General features: G+C 39.0%; 1 protein-coding gene across 1 annotated transcript; it reads left to right on the plus strand.

The window, feature by feature from the left end:
• The first annotated feature begins 339 nt into the window (after window positions 1–339).
• LOC119795235 (chemokine XC receptor 1-like) lies at window positions 340–4,643 on the plus strand. Its single transcript, XM_038303125.1, has 3 exons — window positions 340–448; window positions 984–1,245; window positions 2,871–4,643. The coding sequence occupies exons 2-3, from the start codon at window positions 1,086–1,088 to the stop codon at window positions 3,593–3,595; spliced, it is 885 nt and encodes a 294-aa protein (XP_038159053.1). The 5' UTR covers window positions 340–448; window positions 984–1,085; the 3' UTR covers window positions 3,596–4,643.
• The last annotated feature ends 18,377 nt before the right edge of the window (window positions 4,644–23,020 follow it).

Genomic DNA, 23,020 nt, shown 5'->3' on the forward strand with positions numbered 1-23,020 from the left:
TGCTCTTTAGCCTGCCAGTCTTCCTACAGGACCTAAGAGGAACTCAAAAGTCCATTTCAAAGGATAATTTGTTTTCATTGGAGAAGTTAATTCAACCTGTCTTCAAAAATGAAAGCAACAAACAACCAGGGATAAAGTTCAAGATATTGCTCTGACATATTGACACTGGTCTCACATGCAAATCAACTCTTCCTCTCTAGCTCAGAACGGACTGTATGAAGGAGGAGAGGTTTTTCAGAACATCCAGGCCTCATTCAAAGCAGCTGGTTGAATTCTGGAGATAAGAAAGCTGCAGCAGTAACCAGCTTCCCAGCAATGATACAAAACTCTTCCGCAAATGCTTTATGGAGTCTGTACCTGACCTGGAAACAGAAGACGTTTCTTTTGTTCAGCTAAAAACAACCTAGAGTCAGAGAAAGATGTTCTGAACAGACAGAAGGTGACTCAGGTAAGAACAGGTTGAAGGTGATGGTTTTTTTTTCCTGCATGTTAGACGCTTAAAAAAAATTCATGTGATCTTTTGCAACCTTGAGGCTGAATTTAATTATTCAGTCTAAGGAGGTAGCTTGCTGATGTTGCATTTAACAGACCCTCGCTTCAGACAACTCCAGAAAACGATAAATTCACATTCATTCAGTCACATTCACACAATCCTCCCCCCTGTGGAAAAGGAGCTCAGAAACAGGAGATTTAAAGTTAAACTGAGATATTGTTGATTAATAGTTTTATTCTTTAATTCATGTTAAGGACTTTGAATTGTCTTTGTACTGAATTGTGCTAAGCAGGCCTTTTATTGTAAATATAAATGTTATCAAGAATGTTAAATGTTAGTCAAGAAGACCCAAATCCAACAAAATACATGAGGTTTGTGGTTAAAATGTATTACAATTTGATAATCTCCCAGGAATGTAAATACTTTGTATGCACTTTAAATTCAATTCTCTAAATACATTGATCTTTGTTTTATTTTTCCTTAATTTCAGACAATCATCATGATGAGTTTACAACGCATCAGCTGAAAGGCATCTTCACCAGGTTTTTGTGCCGCCTTTAAACAGCTGAAGACACAAACTGTGCTGCTTCTCATGGCCGACGGCTCCACAGATCCCTCATTTATCCTCAATGTCACAGAAAATAGCACCTCCAAAGCTGTGCAGGTGGCAAAGGTGATGAAGTGGCTGACTTTTTGCATCGGGCTGCCCGCCCTTGGACTGGCTCTTTACACTCTCAAGAATCTGTCTAAAGGTTTGAATATTTGAAATTATTTTGCCCAAAAGAAACTGACACTTAAGAACTTTAGCAATATATTTGTCTAATTAAAATTGAATATTGTGTCTGCAAAGCAAAACACACAAAATATATCCTTACACTTTTCAACTTTTTCTTTTAGATTAGAGCTAAAAACTAACTAACTAAAACCAGAATATTATATCTATTTTCTTTTTTAGTCTCAGGAAATGTTTGCATAAATGATTCTTAATAAATGCATTAATCCAACCTCTATGAGATGATGTTGCTGCTGAAGTAAACAGTGACCATAAATATGCTTCCCCTCCATAGTTGTAGATGTATAAAAGAAAAAAGATTGTAACCCTTTAATTATATATTTCTAATTCAAATCCATCTTTTGCGTCATCAAATCCACCTGATTGTTTCTTGCAAATAATCAAACTAAAAGGTTAAAATCTTGGTAGAGGTAGGAGAACTACACATGTTTTTATATTGTGATGACAACAGTTGAGAATACTTAAAAAAACATGTATTCCTAATATAAACTAAGAAATACACAAAATGTACCTTTTTAATCTGATATTCTGTCTGTTATGTCAGGAGATGCTGTTGAAATATGTTAATAAAAAGAGACTGGAAGTTTATTGTGGCTTACAAGGTAAATCTGGCTGTCATTTCAGTACAAGAAACTGTCTTGATAGGGACATTTCAACAAGTTCACAGAGGCCAAGTTTATTCAGAACTTTATTAAATCAAGGATTACTCTTATTCACAAATGTCACCAATTCTCCTCTCAACTGTACTGCAGGAAAATAAACCCACACATCTTAATTTTCCAAATATACATACATCACTGAAGACAGAAGAAAATTTCATGAGGTCCTTTTTCAAATAAAACTTTATATATTTATAAATCAGTTTTCTAATTAGTTTCTTTCTATATTATATATATTATTGGTTAAGCAGTTCTTAGTATTTTATAATGTCGACTTCTAGATGACTGCAGAAACAAACTCTCTCCAAGTTTTGGGTGGGGGGAGTCAAACTCCAAAAGATCAGGTTCAGGGCCACATATGCATGTAGCTCAAATGTTGAAAAAATGTCAGATAATGGACAGATCTGAGCATCCCCACTTCTTTTAGACAGCCTTACCTGATTAAATAATCCGATTTGGGCCACATTTGCCTGCGGTTGTAACGTAGCCAAAGACTATGAAATCAGTATTCTCCAAAAAAGTGCACACGCATTACAAATACTGATATGAGCAGTTTTATTTAAGACACACATTCATAAACTAGTCTCAACCTCAATTTTGAAAGGCTTATGCATAAAAATGTGATCGCATGAGGGCCCCTATATGTACGCCTGTGGAGGCCATTCTTTGCTGAGTGATTAAAGGTAAAAATTAATAAAATTTTCACTGTAAGATTAAAGATGTCTGCTACTATAAAACACAAATCCACTATAAGTCTTTACACATCTCCATTAGCAGTGGTAGTAATATTTCCCATTTATAATTGATGATAAGTGACTGACATCTATCCTAAGCTGTAGATTTATAATTAAAGAACCAAAAATGCATTGAGTGCTGTTTTGATATTGCAGTATCAGTAATTCCTCCCTCCATGTTTCCTTTTTAGGTGACAACAAGGTTCCTATGCACATCATATTCCTCCTGGTGTCAGACGTCATCAGTTTCTTTGGTCGCCCTGCTGTGGATCAGAGCCTGGAAACTGACCCAGTCTTATCAACCAATGGCACTGACATCATCTTTTACTTTGGGGTCATTTCCAATATCACCCTCATGTTGTTTATAGCTCAGGAGCGCCACCTGCTGGTGGCCTACCCACAGTGCCTCGGCTGTTGCACCAGCTTAAGGCAGTCCCCTGTGGTGACCTTGCTGGCATGGGCCAGCCCTTTTGGCATACTCACCCTTGCTGTAATGCACCAAGATTTCTGGTTCGCCATCTCTCTCCTCGCTCCTTTTCCTTTCCTCCTCTTTTTTGCCATGGATTCCTGGAGGGCATTACACTGCTCCCGATCCCAGTCTCCTAGCCCAGAGAGGAGGAGGACAGTGTGGGGGATCTGGGGAATCTGGGCCAGCTACACTTTCCTCTACTCTCCGTTTATCATCAGTGTCCTCTTAGAGGCTCTGTCTTTCAAAGAACAGGTGCAATACCTGGGGCTGGTTTCTCACATGCTGCTCTACCTCAGTCCACTGGTGGACCCCTTCCTTTATATATTTATGACCAAGGGTCCAAAGGAGGCTCTTCAAGCTCTACCCTGCTGTAAAAAATTAAGGCGCAAAGAGAACACGGCACCAACAGTGGAAACTGTGGCTGAAACTGTAGAAACAAGATTTTAAAGACATGCAGCTTGGATGGATTTGGGGAATTTTTGAACTCTATTTATGAATAACGGAACCCCTGCTGGTCTTCATTATGAAATCAATAAAATTCAGTGGAGGACAATTCAATGTATGAGGAGTACAACTGCTGCTCATCAACTGATGTCACAAAAACTTGAGCATCAGGAACAAAACCTACTTTAGGCTGGCACATAAGCATCAACTTTGTAATGAAACATCATTAGCTAAAGATCGGTTCTTTTACATCACTTTCTACTCACTGTGTTTCTGGTTTTATTCTTTCTTGGGTTTTTCAATACCCAGTAGTCCTGGTTTATGATCTTAGACCAATTTGATTAAAAACAAAAATACTTTTTGCAAACATCAACAAACACTACCAGATGCCTTGGGTCACCCTGCTTGATTAAATTAAATCAATTAAATTTAGGTTTTCCAATCCCCTTGATAGTCACACAAGCCGTAAACCAGTACATAGGGATGGACACTTCTTCTATGTGGTATTGTGTCTGGCACATTTAGGCAAAATTATTATTTTCATATGTAATTAATTTATTTACCGTATTGTGGCACTTTTCAGCATCCATAGAACTGATCTAAAATGGGGGGAAAAAATGGCCTTCACTTGTAGTTCTTTCTTTGTCTAGAAATCTGAAAGGCAAATATGTGGTGTAGAAGTTGCTAAATTACCAGCCCTAAAATGCATTGTGTGTTTCTTTTGTTTTTTGTTTTGATGGATGGAGGATCATTGTATGGGTCTCCTTTGCTAGTTAAGGTAACTAACATGGCATAGTCACATGTCAGTGACAGAGGGGCACAACCTTGTCAGCTGTCCATGGCCCATTGAGCCCTCCAACCATCAACTTGTGGTCAAGAATCTGTTTTTCCAAACAGGCCTATGAAGAAATACAGAATATTTTGTTGTACAAAAAACCTATGGTTTCTATTTATTCATTTTTGTTATTGTCTTTGCAGTTGTGGAAAAAAAAAAACAATCCAGGAGCAATTTCTGACTCATACTATATTAAACTATTAAATGTTTGGTGCATCATGGGAAGACATACAGCTTCCATCAGTGGCGATGCTCTGAGCCAGGCATCTGGCAGGCTTCCAGAGTCTGAAAAAGAAGCTGATTAATCAGTCACTTCATTTGGATGGGATTAAACTGATTTCAGATACTAAAGTAAAATATCTTGGTGTTGTTTTTCATCAGGACCTGTCATTTAAATCCCATATCAAAGTGCTTTCCAGAATTTCCTTCTTTCATCTGCAGAATATTGCAGAAATTAGAAATCTCCTGTCCAGGGGTGATGCTGAGAAACGAGTCCATGCATTTGTTACTTCAAAGCTGGACTATTGTAATTCTTTACTATCAGGAAGTCCACAAGCTGTAGTTAAAAAGCCTTCAGCTGATCCAAAATGCTGCAGCCAGAGTTCTGATGAAAATTAAAAAGAGAGATCATATCTCGCCTATCCTGGCTTCTCTTCATTGGCTTCCTGTTAAATCCAGAATAGAATTTAAAATCCTCCTTCTCACATATGAAGCCTTAAATGGCCAAGCTCCATCTGATATCAGAGATCTGATTGTTCCTTATGTTCTTAGTAGAGCACTTCGCTCTCAATCTGCAGGTTTACTAGTGGTTCCTAGAATTCACTATGGCATACAACAGCAATATCACAGGCCCAGTGGCATAATGGACAACGCATCAGCTCTGGATCCTCTGCATCGGGGGGTTCAAGTCTCTCCTGGGTCATCACAGGTAGAGCAATATGAATTTCATACATACTAGTTAACTTTCTGAGAATTTAACTATATAAATGGAAAGTCAATAGTCTTAGAAATTTACCGTCTTTTGCCATAAAGGTCCTTTGAAGGAAGGGCTGCCCAGTCTTTAGCCCTGTTGCCTTGCAGCAAGACAGTCCAGGGTTTGAGTCTTTCTGCATGGACTTTGCATGTTCTCCTTGTGCACGTCGGGGTTTTCTCCAGGTACTCAGGCTTCCTCCCACAATCCAAAAACATGATTGTTAGGTTAATTAGCTTCTCTAAATTGTCCTTATTAGTAGTGTGTTTGTGTGCCTCTATGTTGCCCTGCCATGGATTGCCAACCTGTTTAGGTTGTACTCCACGTTTAGACGGCTGAATATACTGTAGGCACCAGCCCCATTGCTACCCTAATGGAGAAAGTTGGAGAAGATATTCAATAGATAATAGTTTAACAATTAAAACTTTGTTGTCTAAGAGTGAATATGATCTTCTATTTATATTAGAGTGGGTGAGATGCGGAGGTAGGGATGGTAGGCCAGGTACAGGACCATAAAAGCTGAAAAGCTATGTATTCATACATATTCATAGAGTTCTTAATTACCAACAAAGTTCTGGTGTTTGTTATTCATCAAGCATATAATCTCCACACAGCTGCAGTACACATATTTGTCCTCTAGATGAAGCTAGAACTGCTTCCAAAGAAAAGCTTCAAAGGTTGATCAGTTAGTTCCTCATATGTGATCTTTAACTCTGTTGGGTGACTTTTCATCACCAAAATGGTTTATTTTTAAATAATAATGTGTCATGGTAACACATAGATGTGTTAACATCTAGGTGTGTCCATCTAAAATGCTAACTTTTGGTGTCAGAATCTGCAGAGGAAAACCTTTAATGATTAACCTCTACTTTTACGCACACATGCACCTAAGCAATTACTGAGTACACCAAACCACAGCTATTTCAATAATGTAGTAACACGTAGGAGCTTTTAGGCATCAAGACCTAATTAAGAATACTTACTCAATTTCAAGTCAACATGGAACGGGAAGTTACTTTGAACTTGAGATTGTTTTGCTGTTAATGTCTCAGAAACTGCTGACCTACTGGGATTTTCATAGTTGTCGTTTTTCTTGCACTGCATTTAATGCACTGCATTTAGCATTACAAAATTACACAATGGAAACGTACATTGATGGTGCTTTTTAAAATTAGACTACACTTTCGTAAAACATTTTTTCAAATAATGCAAGTTAATTCAGTTTCAATTCACTTAATTTATATAGCGCCAAATTCACAACACATGTCATCTCAAGGAACTTTACAGTTCAACCAGATCATGCAGTCAAATCGATACAAAGTTTTCAATCTAAGGAAAACCAGTTGATTGCATCGGCTCATTGACTCAAATACAATCCCCCACACTAAGCATGCTTGTAGCGACAGTGGAGAGGAAAAACTCCCTTTTAACAGGAAGAAACCTCCAGCAGAACCAGGCTCAGTGTGAGCGGCCATCTGCTGAGGAGGACTGGGGTTCAAGGAGGCAGAAGCAGAGACACAAAAAGCAGCTGTAAAAGGCGGCCCCGTCCAGGAAACACACAGCCAGGCAGACGAGCTCCAAGGCAGCTCCCATGCCAGAGGACGAAGAGAGCACATCCACTCAGTCACGGTCAGAGAAACAGGACCACAATGGAAAATAGGCCGATCTCCAGCATCAAGTTACACAAATGGAACGAACTATCCGAAGATGTCCATTCTAAAGCCCAAAACATACTAAGGTGTGTATATTTGCATGTGTTACTCAGAATAAGGGTGAAGAAATATTGTAATTTTGTAACACAATATAAGGTGAGGTGTTCCTCCAATTACACAAAGGTTTATTGTATTTCTTTTAGTTAGTACCTGTGAGGGATCTCACAAGGTTTACTTACTAAAGCCAGGTATACACTGTGCGATTTTTTCCAATCGTTGCATGCAGCTAAAGCTCATACTGCACACTGAAACCACAGGGTTTAAAAGTTCACAGCTCACGATGTATGTTCTCACACTGTGCGACTGGACGCTCTGATGCAATCTACCTGCTCACTCTGTACATCTAAAAACAACGTGGGACTCAGCTGCACAGTGAGATGGCGCTATTTGGACTCATCTATCCGGGAGCCAAACGAGTAGAAGAGGAATATGAAGCTCACTAGAGTGAAACACGCTGCCTTGGTAATTTGTGCAATTTTGTGCTAAGAGCCCTATAAAGAAAAGGCGATGTAGTAGCCACGTATGGCCGAGCAAACGTGGCTACTACTATGTCAATTTTACTAAAAGAACTCCATTTCACCCATTGCACCCCCATCATGCCTCTGTGTTTTCATCTGAGAGGAAGAAGAAGAATTGTTGTTTGCCCACTGATTGATTTGCCCACGGCCACCTTACGACGGCCAACTGAATTTCAAACATGTTTGATTTTCTCCCAACCCTACGATTCCGGATCGGGAGGTGGTCGTTAGAGGCTGATCGCCCCTTGTAACTCGTGTACACTACACGATGCAAAATAAGCTTAAAGGAACCATGATAGGAAGCATCTAGACTCCTTTTCCTTCCTCCTTCCTTATGGCTATCGCCTATTCTGGTGAAAGCTGTTGGACATTTGTTGCCTCAATTGATATCCTCCATTAAGGTACGATCTAACAGCCCAAAACATTTCAAACTGGTTTCTTAAACATTTTAATCAGTTTGCTCTTCTCACAATCCAGCTCTTAATCCAGAATAGCACTGAAATGCTGAAAATTAGGAGATTTGCAGGAGGCCCCGAATGGAAAACTTTAAAAATGCGGGTTTAATGTTTCTGTGTCGACATGTAATTCACACTTCATTTATTTTTATATATTCATCTGTAACTATAACGTTGTATCCCCATTCCCCTCTGGAACCAGCACGTGCCTCTTTGCCGCCGCATCACATTCTTTAGTGTGATTCTGTGGCAGTGTCACAGCGGCATTAAAGAACCCGACATTTCTACCATAATATCTTCCTTGGCACACATTTGTATGGAAACTATTTTTTTCCAAGCCATTCGTGCAAAGATATTGTGTTCAACTTTGGGTAGATTAGGCCTAAATCTGCATCTGGAAAGTACATCAATTCAATTCAGTTTATTTCCTCCACCAATTCCTAACAAAAGTCAACTCAAGGCCATTTACAGAGACAATTCCACCAGATCATTCAGTCAGATTGGTTAAGTTTTCTGTCTAACTTGATGCCATCATGTCAATAAGAACAACTGTTTTAGTGGAATACTTCCAAAACCTTCCCAAATCTACATGCCTATAGGAATAAAAGCATTAGGATTAGAAGGTTGTGGCAACCTGATAAAGCGTCAGTTCTGAGCAAAATAAGACAGATTTAGCACAGATGAAGCGGTGAACGCACCAAGGGGCTAAGGATGTGTCAAAGAGAATAACTTTCTTTTAAGGATGGGAATGTTAAAACAGTACTAAAGAACTTTCATTTTTGGTCGACTTTGGCTTTCCCAAGTGGACAAAAGCTTTATTGTTTTGCCTTAAGGAAGACAACATTTCCCATGGGGAAATCACCTGCTGTTGGATTGAACCACATTTCTGTTTCCAGTGACTGTTCTGTTTGAAAGATGATAGAGGCAATGAATCCGTGTTGAAAAAAGGTCATATGATGATGTTGAAAACAAGAAACGTCCCCCAACTCCACCTCAACCTACTCATCAGTGACTGATGAACTGACAAGTTTACTTGCCTTGAAACTGACGAATATAATGTTATGTTTGATAATCTCACAGTAAATACATGTAGAGATCCCAGAAGGAAAGAAGACTGCACAACTTGCACAAATATATACAGTCTCTCAGGCAAACTTAATGGCATCGTCTTCCGTCTTTATAACGAATGTGGAAATAGGGAAGTGATGTTTGCTGTAAAGCATTCTACACATCTGTAGTTGCTTTGTGTGGCAGGGTTACTGTATGGGGGGCCGTTTAGGACAAAAAACTTTTTTTCCTCTCACGTACACCACTAAAACCAAAGACACACCTCAGTAGACACACACACACTCTCAACAAAACTATGTTTTCCTCTCAAACACCCTACTGTGACATGCACACATCACAGTCACACACAATCACACAAACAGTCACACACAATCACAAAACTAAAATTGAATATATGTCTTATGTGCGTGTGTGCACTAATACTAGACTATATGAGAGGGTATAAGAGTGTGTGTGTGTGTGTGTGTGTGAGAACTAATAGTAGACTGAATAAGAGGCTACACATGTGTGTGTGTGTGAACTAACACTAGACTGAATAAGAGGCTATGCATATGTGTGTGTGTGTGTGTGTGTGTGTGTGTGAACTGATACTAGACTGAATGAGAGGCTATGCATATGTGTGTGTGTGTGTGTGTGTGAACTGATACTAGACTGAATGAGAGGCTATGCATATGTGTGTGTGTGTGTGTGTGTGTGTGTGCGCGTGCGCGCATGTGCGTGGATGTATGTGACTGATACAGTAGTAGACTAAATGTGACGCTAGCACATGCGTGGAACCCAAACTGAGCAATATTATGTAAATATGGAGTGGGCAATAGGGGACAGCACACAAGCCAATTACCTGTCGAACCCATAGATATCCATAATAAAGGCTAGATGTCTTACGGCGGAGTCTCAAACGTCATCACCGGCGGCCATCTTGCCTCAGGCAGGCTTTCTGTTGTGCTCTGTGGTACCTAATGTAAGGTGAGTGATCAGCACGAACACAAATACTCTTATCTCACTGAATTCTTGACGGATTTACAAACAGTTTGGTTTCTTACAAACATTATGAACGTGGCTATTATTCTTAATGCTTGAACATGTCGAAATTGCAGATTTTCTTGTCGAAAAATGACTTAATCGTGCAGCATAGTTGTGCATCACGGCTACTTGCGCAAGTTATCAAGGCTGAGACTATTAGTCAATTATATAGATTTTACTGACACCAATAACGATTGTATGACAATTAATCTTTGGTGTAAATTACAATATTTGTGGATGTGGTTGTAGTTATTAGTTGGCTAATAACAATAATCTGAATGTTGTTGTATTTTCATTATTAGCCTAACGTTAGCTGGCTAATAACAAGAAGCTGCAAAGTGAGACCTAACGTTAGTAAGTTAGCAGCTAACGTTACAGTTTAGCTAGCTGCTAACATTAACCAGCAACTTTACATCAGTGGAAGATGCAGAATTTAACATGATTTCCAATCGATTTGGTTTGTCAACACATCTTACATTATGTTACAGGAATTTGCTGGGTTTATTAAAAGGAAGATGCCAGACTTTTGCTATGACATAATAGTATTACAAGATTGTTGTTGACTCAAAGCTTTTATAAGTTTGTATTAGTTTCATTTGGACAACTTAAAGATGGTGTTGTGCCAAACATTTTAAACTTTCCAGCTCATCTTCAAAGGGCATGTGTATCATTGAAATTTAATCACATATTGATATACCAATCTTATACACTGTGAATTGTTGTTGGTCACTTTTGTTTTTGTTTCTGCAGGTTATATAATGTGTAAGCAGGAGGAGAAGATCTTCCATCCCCGTTTGCTGACATTCCTGCACTAGTACATGACCACAGCTACCTTCCTGTCCGCTTTGATGGCCTTGTGGACAACGGTCTCTTGTACATTATACAGAAGCTCAATAAAACCGTCCTTTTCAAAGGGCATTAGCCAAGCTATGTTTTTTGGGTCATTTTTTAAATCTCTGTCTTCCATGTGTATACCATCACAGTAGTGTAGGTGGGGATTTCAACATGCTACATCTATATATACTTGTGAAGGGGACTATTGTACCAATTTTAATAGCAAATAAATGTCACTTTTATAATGGTTTAAAAATAGGAACTTTTGTGTAATTACCCCTGATATATAATCCGAATAGTCTACATGAAACTTCAAAGTGTTACCTTTAATTTGAAACCTGGATTATGCTGCTACACCAAGAGGTTGCCACACAATAAGCCTTTTCTGTCAGTATTCCATATTTTATTATAACAATAATATTCATATTATAAAAGTATGTATGTAAATATAAATAAATTAGGACTGTGAAATAATTAATCACACCCAAATAAAAGTGTTTATATATATATATATATATATATATATATATATATATATATATATATATATATATATATATATACATACATATTTTTATATATATATATATATATATAAACACATATTAAAATATATATATATATATATATATATATATATACATACATATTTTTATATATATATATATATATAAACACATATTAAAATATATATATATAAATATGTATATACATATTTATATATATATATATACATAATTTTATTATATATATACATATTTATATATATATATATATATATATATATATATATATATATATATATATACATACACAAATTTATATATATAGGTATCTATATCTATATAGATATCTATATAGATATCTATATAGATATATCTATATATCATGTTGCCAGTTTTATTAGCATATATTGATTTAACATAAATACCTTGTGCATGTGTATATTTATTGCACCTGTATGTTCTATTCAATGTTCTTTTCATATGAAATACCATGGTTATAATTATTCATAAGTGTGCAGTATCATAACTACATGTCTGACTTTTGTTTAACAAACCCAACAATTAGACAATTCAGGAAGTTATGGTTATTTAAGTACATGCGCCTTTAAAACACAATGTTACGAATGAGCGAGCTGCCTGTGGCAAGATGGCCGCCACGTGCGGACGTCGACCCCCATTGGCCAGCAGCGCGGACGAGACATCTAGCCTTTATTATGCATATCTATGGTCGAACCAATGACAATGAGCTTCCGAGAAGAAGAAGTAGCATGGCTAATGGCGGTGTAACTAAGGAAAAAATCAGTCAAGCAGCCACAATTTTAAGTGGCATGTTATCAACACCAGATGCAACAAGCAGTGTGGCCAGCGCCTTAAGTGAAAGAGCTCCTCAGGTGACCCATACTGATTCTGTTGAGACAGAACTAGCATCATGCTACGTCTTCTTCTCGGAAGCTCGTTGTTGGCTCAGCGGGTAATTGGCTTGTGTGCTGCCCTCTATTGCACACTCCATATCTATATAATATTGCTCATTTTGGGTTCCACGCATGCGCTAGCCAATTTGCCCCGCCTCTCTCACACACAAGTGCAAGCCTCTCATTCAGTCTACTACTGTATGAGTTACATACATACACGCACATGCGCTCCCGCGCGCACACATACACACAAACATATGCATAGCCTCTCATTAAGTCTAGTATTAGTTCACACAAACACACACACACACACACTCTTATACCCTCTCATATAGTCTAGTATTAGTGCACACACGCACATAAGACATATATTCAATTTTCGTTTTGTGATTGTGTTTGACTGTTTCTACTGTGATGTGTGCATGTCATAGAAGGGTGTTTGAGGGGGAAAACATAGATTTGTTGAGAGTGTGTGTGTGTCTACTGAGGTGTGTGCATGGTTTTAGTGGTGTACGTGAGAGGAAAAATAGTTTTTTGTCCTAAACGGCCCCCCATATTACCGCACCCTCCGCTTAAGGCTGCTGAAAGCGATAGAGACATTGACAGAGGGGTCGTTCAAATAGTAGTAAGGAAGGTATAATCACAAAAGTTATGAAAATATCCTATGAAGGTTGAAAAGTTACTGAGTGTTAGTTTTACATTATCAAATAGAGCTAAAATGTATTACAAATAGAGGGTAGAATTGCTATTGAATTTAACTAAAATAAACTACTTAAAAGGACGAGGGAAATCTTTAATCATTCCTACTCTTCGGGTTCCTTAACTCTCCTGAAGTTTCTAAAGTATTTACACTTTCAAACATGTGACCCAAAAACTGTTGTTTTTGTCACAAGAAACCTATTTTTTTTATCTGACAAAGATATTCAAATGACTCCACATAAAAACTAAAGATGGTTTAAAAAGCAGTCAAAAACAAGGTCCTCTGTGAGAGTAAGGACTGTAAATGAACTTTACAACTTTTTGTGCATTAAATAAACAAACACCCCTAGTAATACTCAAGATAAGCTTTAAATTTTACATATTTAAAGCTTATCTTGGTATAATAATGCATAGAGTGGTGCTTTTTACATGACAGTGGTAAACGCTGCAAATTAACTGTACTCAGATACACACATATATGGATTCTGAGAAGAGATTCTCATGAGAAATTGGATGTTTACCGTGCGGAAGCTGTGCAGCCTGCACTGTCTGTGGCTTTCACTTAGACAAATGCACATCACACACACATTAAAAGATAAAGCGCAGTCTCTGCCATATGCTAGTTCAGTTCCTTCTCCCACAGGAAATGACCATGAGGTAACCAGGAGTTTAAGGAGGCAGACAAATGTATACTCTAAAGATTTACGCAAAGATCAGACTACCGTAAATCCTCTAATATAGGACGGGGCCTTTCTTTCACTCAGGTACATCTTGGTCCAGGCCATTATTGGAAGGAGGCCAGAATTGGCATCGGGCGCGTTTAAGCATCTGACGCAGGGAGAGAGACACAGCGCTGATGATCACTCCTCTTAAACAGTTTATTGACGCCTAAATTAACTTAAAATGCAGAAATCTGCCGGCAGAATATGCAGTTTGGATTATTTAGATGAAAAACACCTACCAGCTGCCGTGGTGAACCGCGAGGAGGCGACCAGGCCAGAGGCTGCTGATGAAGGGATCCCTACTGTCGGCGCACCGCTGGTATGTGGGGGTCTGAGCGGCTCCAACAGAAAAAATATTGAAGGCAGGATAATAATCTGAATGAACTGACGGCACTGATTACGTTTTCAGGTGTATTTTCTCACTTAAAAACATATTAAAACTACTTTATTCCCACTGATCACAGCAAATATAGCTGCAAGGCAGAGAAAGGATAGTGAAGCTCCGCCCAACGCGCGTCAGACACACTTTTGCACCGCGCAGCCAGAGCAGCAAAGCTGCTTCAGCCGCGCGTCAGAAACAAGCAGCAAAAATGAAGCAGCCGACGCGATTTTGCTGCGTCCGATGTGAACGTAGCATAACTGCACAAAGATCGCCACTGTGCTTGCAACGAGAATGCTTTTAACTGGGGGCGTGTAGCAGTTCTCGCTGTAAAGCAAGACTGACTCTCACGAGACTTCTGAGCCTGTGGGTGCGGGTCGGTGCTCCTGCAATTGCAAGTGCGGTATTTCCCCAACAGACCACCAGGGCGGCCGAGAATACCTTTGTTCAACCTGAAATGAATCATTTAATCATCTATAACGTTATGGAACACATTAATTAACTGAAAATGTTGCATAGTGTGCCTTTAAGGTAGTTTATAGAGAGTTTGCCCAATTCAACCGTGTGTGGTCACGTAATTGAGGATCTATTGTTGCAAGCCCCCCCCCATCCTCCCTTTCATCACATGAAGAGGGAGTCTCTTATACATCCATACACAGTCACATTTTCATTTCTTCCCCACACTTACCCAGCCCCGTTGATGCCGTTTTGCTAAAACCACTTCTGCTGCTGTTGTTAATGCATTTTAACCATTTATCATTTTAAACTGAATGCACTTTTATGTTGTTTTAATTGCACCGTTGTTATCATCATGCGTTGTTATCCTGCTGCTATTCCAACGGACATTAGTGAATGTAATTAACATCTTGCCTATCTTGGACAATCTCAGAAGCCAGTTAAATGGACTCTTACAGTTCTATTCATTTTGTTTCTTTAACCTAGTCACTTAGACTACCTAATGTTTATTTTTCTAATAGGGTGTAGTGTTGTGCATAGATGTTAGATTTCTGTAATCCTGAATTATTAGAATAAAGACGTCATTTTTTAACTTGTAGTGGTCTTGTGATCCACATAAAGGATGGATTATCACTCAGGTTAGATCCACCCTCTTTTGGTAACAGTGTAAATAAACAGAGACAAAAAGTTCTTTGATTGATAATTAGTAGCTCTGCTGATAACCTACCGGTAGATTAGGTCACTAAATTGGTGTGGATCCCTGGATTTTAACAGCCGATCCAGGAACCATCCAGAGGTGAAAGGCATAAGCCCTGGTAAGTAAGCAAATTTAAGCTACAATTAGAACACTAAAGTGATTTCACCTCCGATTTTGAAAAAGTGAAATAATTAAATATAACTCCAGTTCTAGTTAATAATTTATTCATTATCTGCAGGATATCATTTTGCACAACACTAGGTTTTACCTAGTGTATACCATAACGGTATAGAGAACATTATTCAGACATCTTCCAGCAGCTGCAATTTTTCTGCACGGCAATACAGAAAAAAAAGACACAGAATTGAATCTTGGCCAAACTGACTTGCAAAATAAAGTAAAAAAAATAAATAAATAATGAAATCACAGCGAAATTTTATATTGAGGCAGGCAAAGTGGAAGTAGGCTACCAGTATCATGTGTTTCAAGGTCAATTCAGAACAACGAACAAATTTTAATTGTAATTTTAATTTAATAATTTTAACGCTGCCTGGTTACCGGTAATCACATTTGTCTTTCAGATCAGAACGATTGTGTGAGGTCACTACGATCTCTGTGTAAGGATGAGATAGAGACCTGGCCGCTAATGGAATACAGGCCAACATTAGAGGATTTACGGTATGTTGTCTGGCATAAAGCAGGACATTTCCTACTGGAGGTTTAGATAAGGAAATCTAAGTCAAACAGCAAATTTACAAGGTAAATAACAAAAGTTTAAAACAGATGGTTTAGATGTTTTATTGCTTTTATGATAACAAAGGTCATAAAACATTGGGAAAAAATAAACCAACCAATTATAAATACCAACTAGGGGAGTTCTATAGAGGTTGCAGATACTATCAGCATGATGTGTACTTTTTCTTTCTTTCTTAAAACCAATTTTCAAAGGAGCAGTTGGACGAAGTTAGATTAATTTCTGAAAACAAAATGGAAAGAACTAAATTTGTTTGAGCTTTTTTTTAAATTAGAAATTAATACATTTGTTCATTGGGCCAAAATATTGTTATAATACTGATACTGTTGATACTGTTAAATAAGCAGTAGGGGAAAAAAAAGAATAAAAGAAAGCAGACAAAACAATTCTTCTTTTAGGTCAGTTGGGATTGCAAAAGCTATTTAAAAGTGTTAAATGCCAAATGAAATTTTTCTTTTTTTTATCTCTTACCACAATCTTAGACATTTGTATGGCAGCTGAAAATTGCAAAGGCACTGCAAATGCATAAATGTGTGGCAAATTAAAAAGGAGAAAAATAGACAAATACCATTTACAGGAAAACTGCTGCAAAAGAGAAATTCTGATATCACACAAACTACAGAGCAGCGAAGCGCAAATACATAAATGATGCTAACAAACATAACACATATATAGGAAAATGGTGCTAGAAGAAAACTTGACTGCAAGTGAAGAGGAAATGGAAACTACGGTAGGTCAGGATAACGGATGTTCTTAAGACTACCAGGGGAGACCATCACCAAATAATTTCAGGATAACCTGAGAAAGTGTTCGACCAGAACATTAAATATTGAATTAACAGATTCTGCAGAGTGGGAGAATAGAGAGAGAATGAAGCAGAATGATGAAAAGGGGGTCCCTATGTCCTCCAGCAGTCTAAGCCTATAGCAGCATAACTATAGAGATAGCTCAGGATAACCTGAGCCACTCTAACTATAAGCTTTATCAAAAAGGAAAGTTTTAAGCCTAGCCTTAAAAGTAGACAGGGTGTCTGCCTCACGGACTAAAACTGGTAGTTGGTTCCACAGGAGAGGAGCCTGATAACTAAAAGATCTGCCTCCCATTCTACTTTTAGAAATTCTAGGAACCACTAGTAAACCTGCAGATTGAGAGTGAAGTGCTCTGTTAGGAACATAAGGAACATTAAGATCTCTGACATCAAATGGAGCTGGGTTATTTATGGCTTTAAATTCTATTCTGAATTTAACAGGAAGCCAGTGAAGGTTTGTATCCCAAATCTACATACTGTAAGATAACATTTAAACAATTATAGAAAGAAAATATAGACATAATGTATTTTAAGCTATTAATCAGTTTACAACATGTGTATTAAAATGAAGCACATCTGTGAAAGTATAAGGGAAAGCCTTTAAAACACTCACAATACTTATAGAAGTCATATAGTTTAAATGCAATTCTAGCAACTATTCAGGAAATGAGAGGAAAACAAAAGAAAAATAGAAACATCCAAAATATCCTCTGAAAAACTTCTTTGTCACAATCTCGTTGTGACTGATTATTGTTCTTGTCTTAGATTCAATTTTCTTTTTGGTTTTGTTTGGTTTCTTCATCACTTTCTGTTAGTTTTGTCATTCAGAGCTTTTATCAGATGATCTCTTCTCTATATCAGTTGGTTCTTATTGTTTATGTTCTCCTTTTGCCTCCTTTTAGTTGATTCATTATTGACCATGTTTTGGATTCTTTCCTACGTTAATCTTTCTTTTACATGGTGTAAATTCTCTGCCCTGTGTTAGTCTCTAGTCTTCCCCTGCTCAGAGTCCTTCCTTTCCCTCAGCTATTTCCACTTAACCTTCCTGCCTGCCTTGATTTCTTCTCTCTCTCTTTTCTGCTGTTTAGCGGTTGCTGTTTTACTTCTCATTGCTTAAGTCTCCATTTATGCTCAATTTTCTGTGTTCCTTGTGAGTTTTTTTTTTGTTTTTTTTGGATTTCCATCAGTAAAACTCTTAAGATCACTCACACCATTTGAAACCTTGCTGCTAGCTACTGGGTCAGTTTGCTAGAGTCATCATGGCTCTTTTCATATGTCTAGTAAGTAGAAATTATTTTGGTAGCAGATTTGGGATGTTTAACTTAATATGTGTAATTGGTATGAAATCATGAATTAATTTAGTCATTTTTATCAGTAAATGGGCATGTTGTTGAGGGAAAAATTAAGGGTGCTATTGTTATCATGTTTATGCAGTATAAGCAGGGACAGAAAATATAATCTTTTGTTAACATTCTTTGTGTTCCAGGGAATAATTTCATTATTTTCTGGCCAAATTTGTACATATAAATGGATCAAACATGATTTCCTGTCTACATGTGTTGTTTTTCTATCAATCTAAGTAATTAACCTTATCCTATCAAAAGTCACTATGCTTTTGTCCCTTTTCTGATCGGGTCAAATTGGGTCATTTTAACAGTTGAACCATTGAATAATGGCCGTGTAAAGTCTTTGTCTTTGTGCTTCCGAGATCAGAACAAACACTAATAACACAATTCCAGGCTGAAAAAAGCTCATTTTGGCCAAGTAACGTATGAATGCTGAATGAAGGCTTTCCATAGAAAACAAAAACTGGGGAAAGACTTAGGACATCCAGTTTGTAAATAGTTAGGAGAGAGTAGAGTGCCATTGTGTTTCTTTCTTGCAGAAGGACAGAAATAGTTGGTATCAAAAGAGTTAACAAGACAAATGCAGACTGATTCAGTGATGTCTGCTTTTCTCAGATAACACTGGACATTTTTCCTCGCTTGGTTATTTTGCACACAGAGGAAAAATGGAGAAAATAACATGAATAATATTTGATTTTGGTATTTAAAAACACTGTAATGTTTGAAATTTTTATTTCAGTAATTTCTGAGAGACTTGTGTTGACGCACCTGATTAATTAAAAAAGTAGCAAACTTAATATCCTGCAATTTGCCTTTCGCCTTTGAGTTCGTTATTTAGACAAGACAGAATATCTGGAGCTGATTTTACAATGAAGAAATCTTAAAAAAATAATAACATTAGTGAGGGGTGGTGGCCTAGTGTTTAGACTTAAGTCGGGTGTACACTGTGCGATTTTTTTCAATGGTGGCACGCAGCTGCTGCTAACACTGTACGACTAAATGCATGTTTTATTCGTACAGTGTTAGCAGCAGCTCACGATTTATGTTCGGCCCGACGCTCTGTGATGCGATCTACCTGCTCACACTGTGCGACTAAAAAACACGTCAGGACTCAGCTCTGCAGTGAGCTGAGTCCGACTCTGCTGTTCTCTGCTGTTCTCACCACCTTCCTCTCCTTCTTCCAGTCTGAGGAGCTGCAGCTCCACAACACACAGTGAGACAGCTGGTCAGAACTCTCTCTATGTTGCTTATGTAGAGGGTGGTGAGGATGGGTGGGGGTAGGTGGGCTCTCCTCATCCTCCGCAAGAAGTACATGTGCTTCTGTGCCCTTTTGAGCAGTGAGGTGGTGTTTACATTCCAGCTGAGGGTGTCTGTGATGTGCACCCCCAGGAATTTGGTGCTGCTGACCACCTCTACAGCTGAACTGTTGATGAGCACTGGAGCGTGGTTAGACCGTTTCTTCCTGAAGTCCAAGATGATCTCCTTCATCTTCTCCACGTTCAGGATCAGGCTGTTATCTTTGCCCCAGTCAACCAGCTGCTCCACCTCCTCTCTGTAGTTCTGGACGTTGTTGTCTCTGATGAGGCCCACAACCGTGGTGTTGTCTGCAAACTTCATGATGTGATTGGTGGTGAACCTGGGGACGCAGTCATGTGTCATCAGGGTGAACAGCAGGGGGCTCAGGACGCAGCCCTGAGGGGAGCCTGTGCCTAGACTGATGACTTCAGAGATGTTATGTCCAACCCGGACTGCTTTTCCGGTGATCCCCATAATCTTTTCCGGATGGCGCTCATAACATTGCTCATATTGTTGGTCTTCTTAGAGATCGGACTCTTAGATGGGCAGAATCTTTCATAACTGAAACCTTGATCTATAATTACAGCTACGCCGAATTCTTAGATGTTTTAAAAACAAATGTTTTCCTCCTCTCAGAGTAAGGAGGAGGCAGTTTGAAGAACACCTGCTTGCTTCTGATGATTTCCTTTAGCTAACCAATGAGTGTTTGCGTTCTATGACTCATCCAATTACACTAGTTTTCACTAGATGTGGATGGAGCCAATGATCTGTATTGGACGTGAAATATGAATTTATAAACATTAAACCGGGGTAACTAATTAAAAATCAGCGGGGTCCAAATAAAGAAAATCAACCAGTAAAGGTCTGGAGATATTTTTAATGATCTGTTACTATAAACAGAATTTAACACTAAAATAAAATGAGGTATTTATGCATTCATGTTATACATTGAATAAAAAAAAATAAAAATAGAAATTGCCAAATATTTCATCCCGTACTATCTCAGAGTAGTTGACACTTGTATAACTGTATTCCTGTATATCCATCAGTAGTTAAAGGACATTTGGAGCTGAAAAACTTTGATAATTTGCTGCTGTAATATTATAGATTTTTTTAGAATAAAAAGCTAGCAGATCTGCATAATCAAAAAATAACAGAAATACAACTATAGAGCATTCAGTATTGTAAGAAAGCCCAGACTGTTTCTAAATAAATACATGATTGTATGAGATAAGTTCTGTTCCGTTTATGTCTCTTTCCTTGTAAGTATGAAATGTCCCATGCTGTTGGGATCCTCAGGCTTGCCCACCAGAGGGCGCCGAGGATCCTCTTCTGCTCTCTTTGTCTCTTCTTTAGGGCTGGAGTCATTATTATGGTTCTGGAGATTACCCTCTGCCTCCAGCAGAGTGCGCCGTGGGTCCTCCTGAGCTGAGTCTCCCACACACCTGTGGCTGATCTACTAATCAGGAGGACCTCAGTATTTAAGCTGCCTTCAGACCTTGATTCCACGCCGCAGTGTTGATCTTAGTTGGTTAGCTTCTGAACCTTCTGCTATTGACTGAGTCTTGGTTGTTCCTAGGTCGAGACCAGATTCTAATATCTCTTTATCTCTGCCTCACAGGAATCCTGTCTCTTCGTGAAAGCTCTGGATGAGCTTAACCTCCTGCCTCTACGTGAAAGCTCTGGATGAGCTTAACCACCTGTCTCCTTCGTGAAGCTCTGGATGAGCTTAACCTCCTGTCCCTTCGTGAAGCTCTGGTAGAGCCGTCTCCCTGGCAACCTGTCTCTGGACTGCAGCTCTGGGAGAGCTGCATCACAGGAAACCAGTCTCAAGCCTGAAGCTCTTGGAAAACCTAACCTGCTAAGCTGCCCTGGTGAGCCAACCCAAAGATTCCTATGTGGTTGAAACCTGACGACCCCTATGTGGAGTTTCCCTAGAGGTTCCCATGTGGATTTCCTGTGTCTTCCCTGTTGTTCTCTGAGCTGAGCTGGAAGCTCAGATCTTAGTTAGCTTTGCTAAGCTAACAGCTAGAGGCTTAGCCCCTCATGAACTCTGAAACCAACATCTCCCGTTTTCCCCGCACAGACCCCAGTGAACCAGTCCACTGCCTGAACTGTTTTCCACTCTATTATCATTGTGCTTGTGCCTTTAATAAACTCTTTGGACTTTTACCCAAGTCTCCGTGTGTGTTCTGCATCTTGGGCTTACTCTCATAGAAACCCACCATGACACATGCTCCTGAATGCACCATAGCTATCTGACACTCGCTAATGTATCACACTGCGCGTTTGATTTTCAGCTGAAGACAAAGCTTTGCAGTTTTAAAACCCACGTTGGCATCACTGTTTATTGTTTTGTGTGAATAACAAGAGACTACAACAAATAAATCAGCCGTACCTTGGACAAAATCTTGGGATTTAATGTTGTTCATAACACCGCAGTACACTAATACGTGACCTCTGCATTAAACCGAAGCCAAGAGTAACGAGTAACGTTTGTTTTAAAAATGTAAGGAATAGAAAGTACAGATACTTGAGTGAAAATGTAATGAGTAGAAGTCAAAAGTAGGAGGAAAAATAAGTAATGGAGTAAAGTAAAGATACCTAAAAAGTGTACTTAAGTACAGTAACAAAGTATTTGTACTTCGTTACTTTACACCTCTGACATCAGCAACACGTCCGCCAGGTCCTTCAACGTCTTCTGGAGTACCACCTCTTTGTTAAGGCAGAGAAGTGCGAGTTCCACAAAAGAGCCATCATCTTCATAAGCTTCCTTTTCAAGGGTGGACAGGTGAAGACGGACCCCGGAAAATCGGAGGCAGTCGTCAACTGGCCCATTCCTAACACCCGTAAGCAACTCCAGCGCTTCTTGGGTTTTGCCAGCTTTTAACGCGTCTTCATCAAGAATTATAGTATTCTCGCCTCACCTGGCACTGCTCTAACCTCCACCATGAGTGTCTTCCAGTGGTCCCCTGAAGCTGATCAGGCGTTCCGCGTCTTTAAGGAGAGGTTTTCTCAGGCTCCCATCCTTTCCTACCCTGATTCGTCAGCTAAGTTCAATTTTGGAGGTGGATGCGACTCTGGAGCTGGAGCTGTTTTGTCCCAGATGTCACCTTCAGATGGCAAACTTCATCCCTGTGCGTTCTTCTCTCCCACTCAGAGAAACTACGACGTGGGAGATCGAGAGCTACTGGCCATCAAGAGGGCTCTGGAGGAGTGGCGTCATTGACTGGAGGGAACTAAATTGCCCATAGTCATCTGGACTGATCACAAGAACCTTTCATATATCCAGTCAGCAGACGTTTAAACTCCCGTCAAAGCCGTTGGTCCCTGTTCTTCTCTCGGTTCAATTTCATCATTACCTACCGCCCTGGGTCCAAGAACACTAAGCCCGATGCTTTGTCCCACCTGTTTTCCACCTCTGAAGAGGCTGAAGTAC

This window comes from Cyprinodon tularosa, unplaced genomic scaffold (genome assembly GCF_016077235.1).
Source record: "Cyprinodon tularosa strain WSP-4 unplaced genomic scaffold, ASM1607723v1 ctg505, whole genome shotgun sequence".
Classification (NCBI taxonomy): domain Eukaryota; kingdom Metazoa; phylum Chordata; class Actinopteri; order Cyprinodontiformes; family Cyprinodontidae; genus Cyprinodon; species Cyprinodon tularosa.

Excerpts from the sequence above, each read along its gene's own strand:
- LOC119795235 (XM_038303125.1), top strand. The coding sequence starts at position 1,086 with ATGGCCGACGGCTCCACAGATCCCTCATTTATCCTCAATGTCACAGAA. Across the intron at positions 1,246-2,870 it reads TCTCAAGAATCTGTCTAAAG|GTGACAACAAGGTTCCTATG; the intron begins GTTTGAATATTT and ends TTTCCTTTTTAG.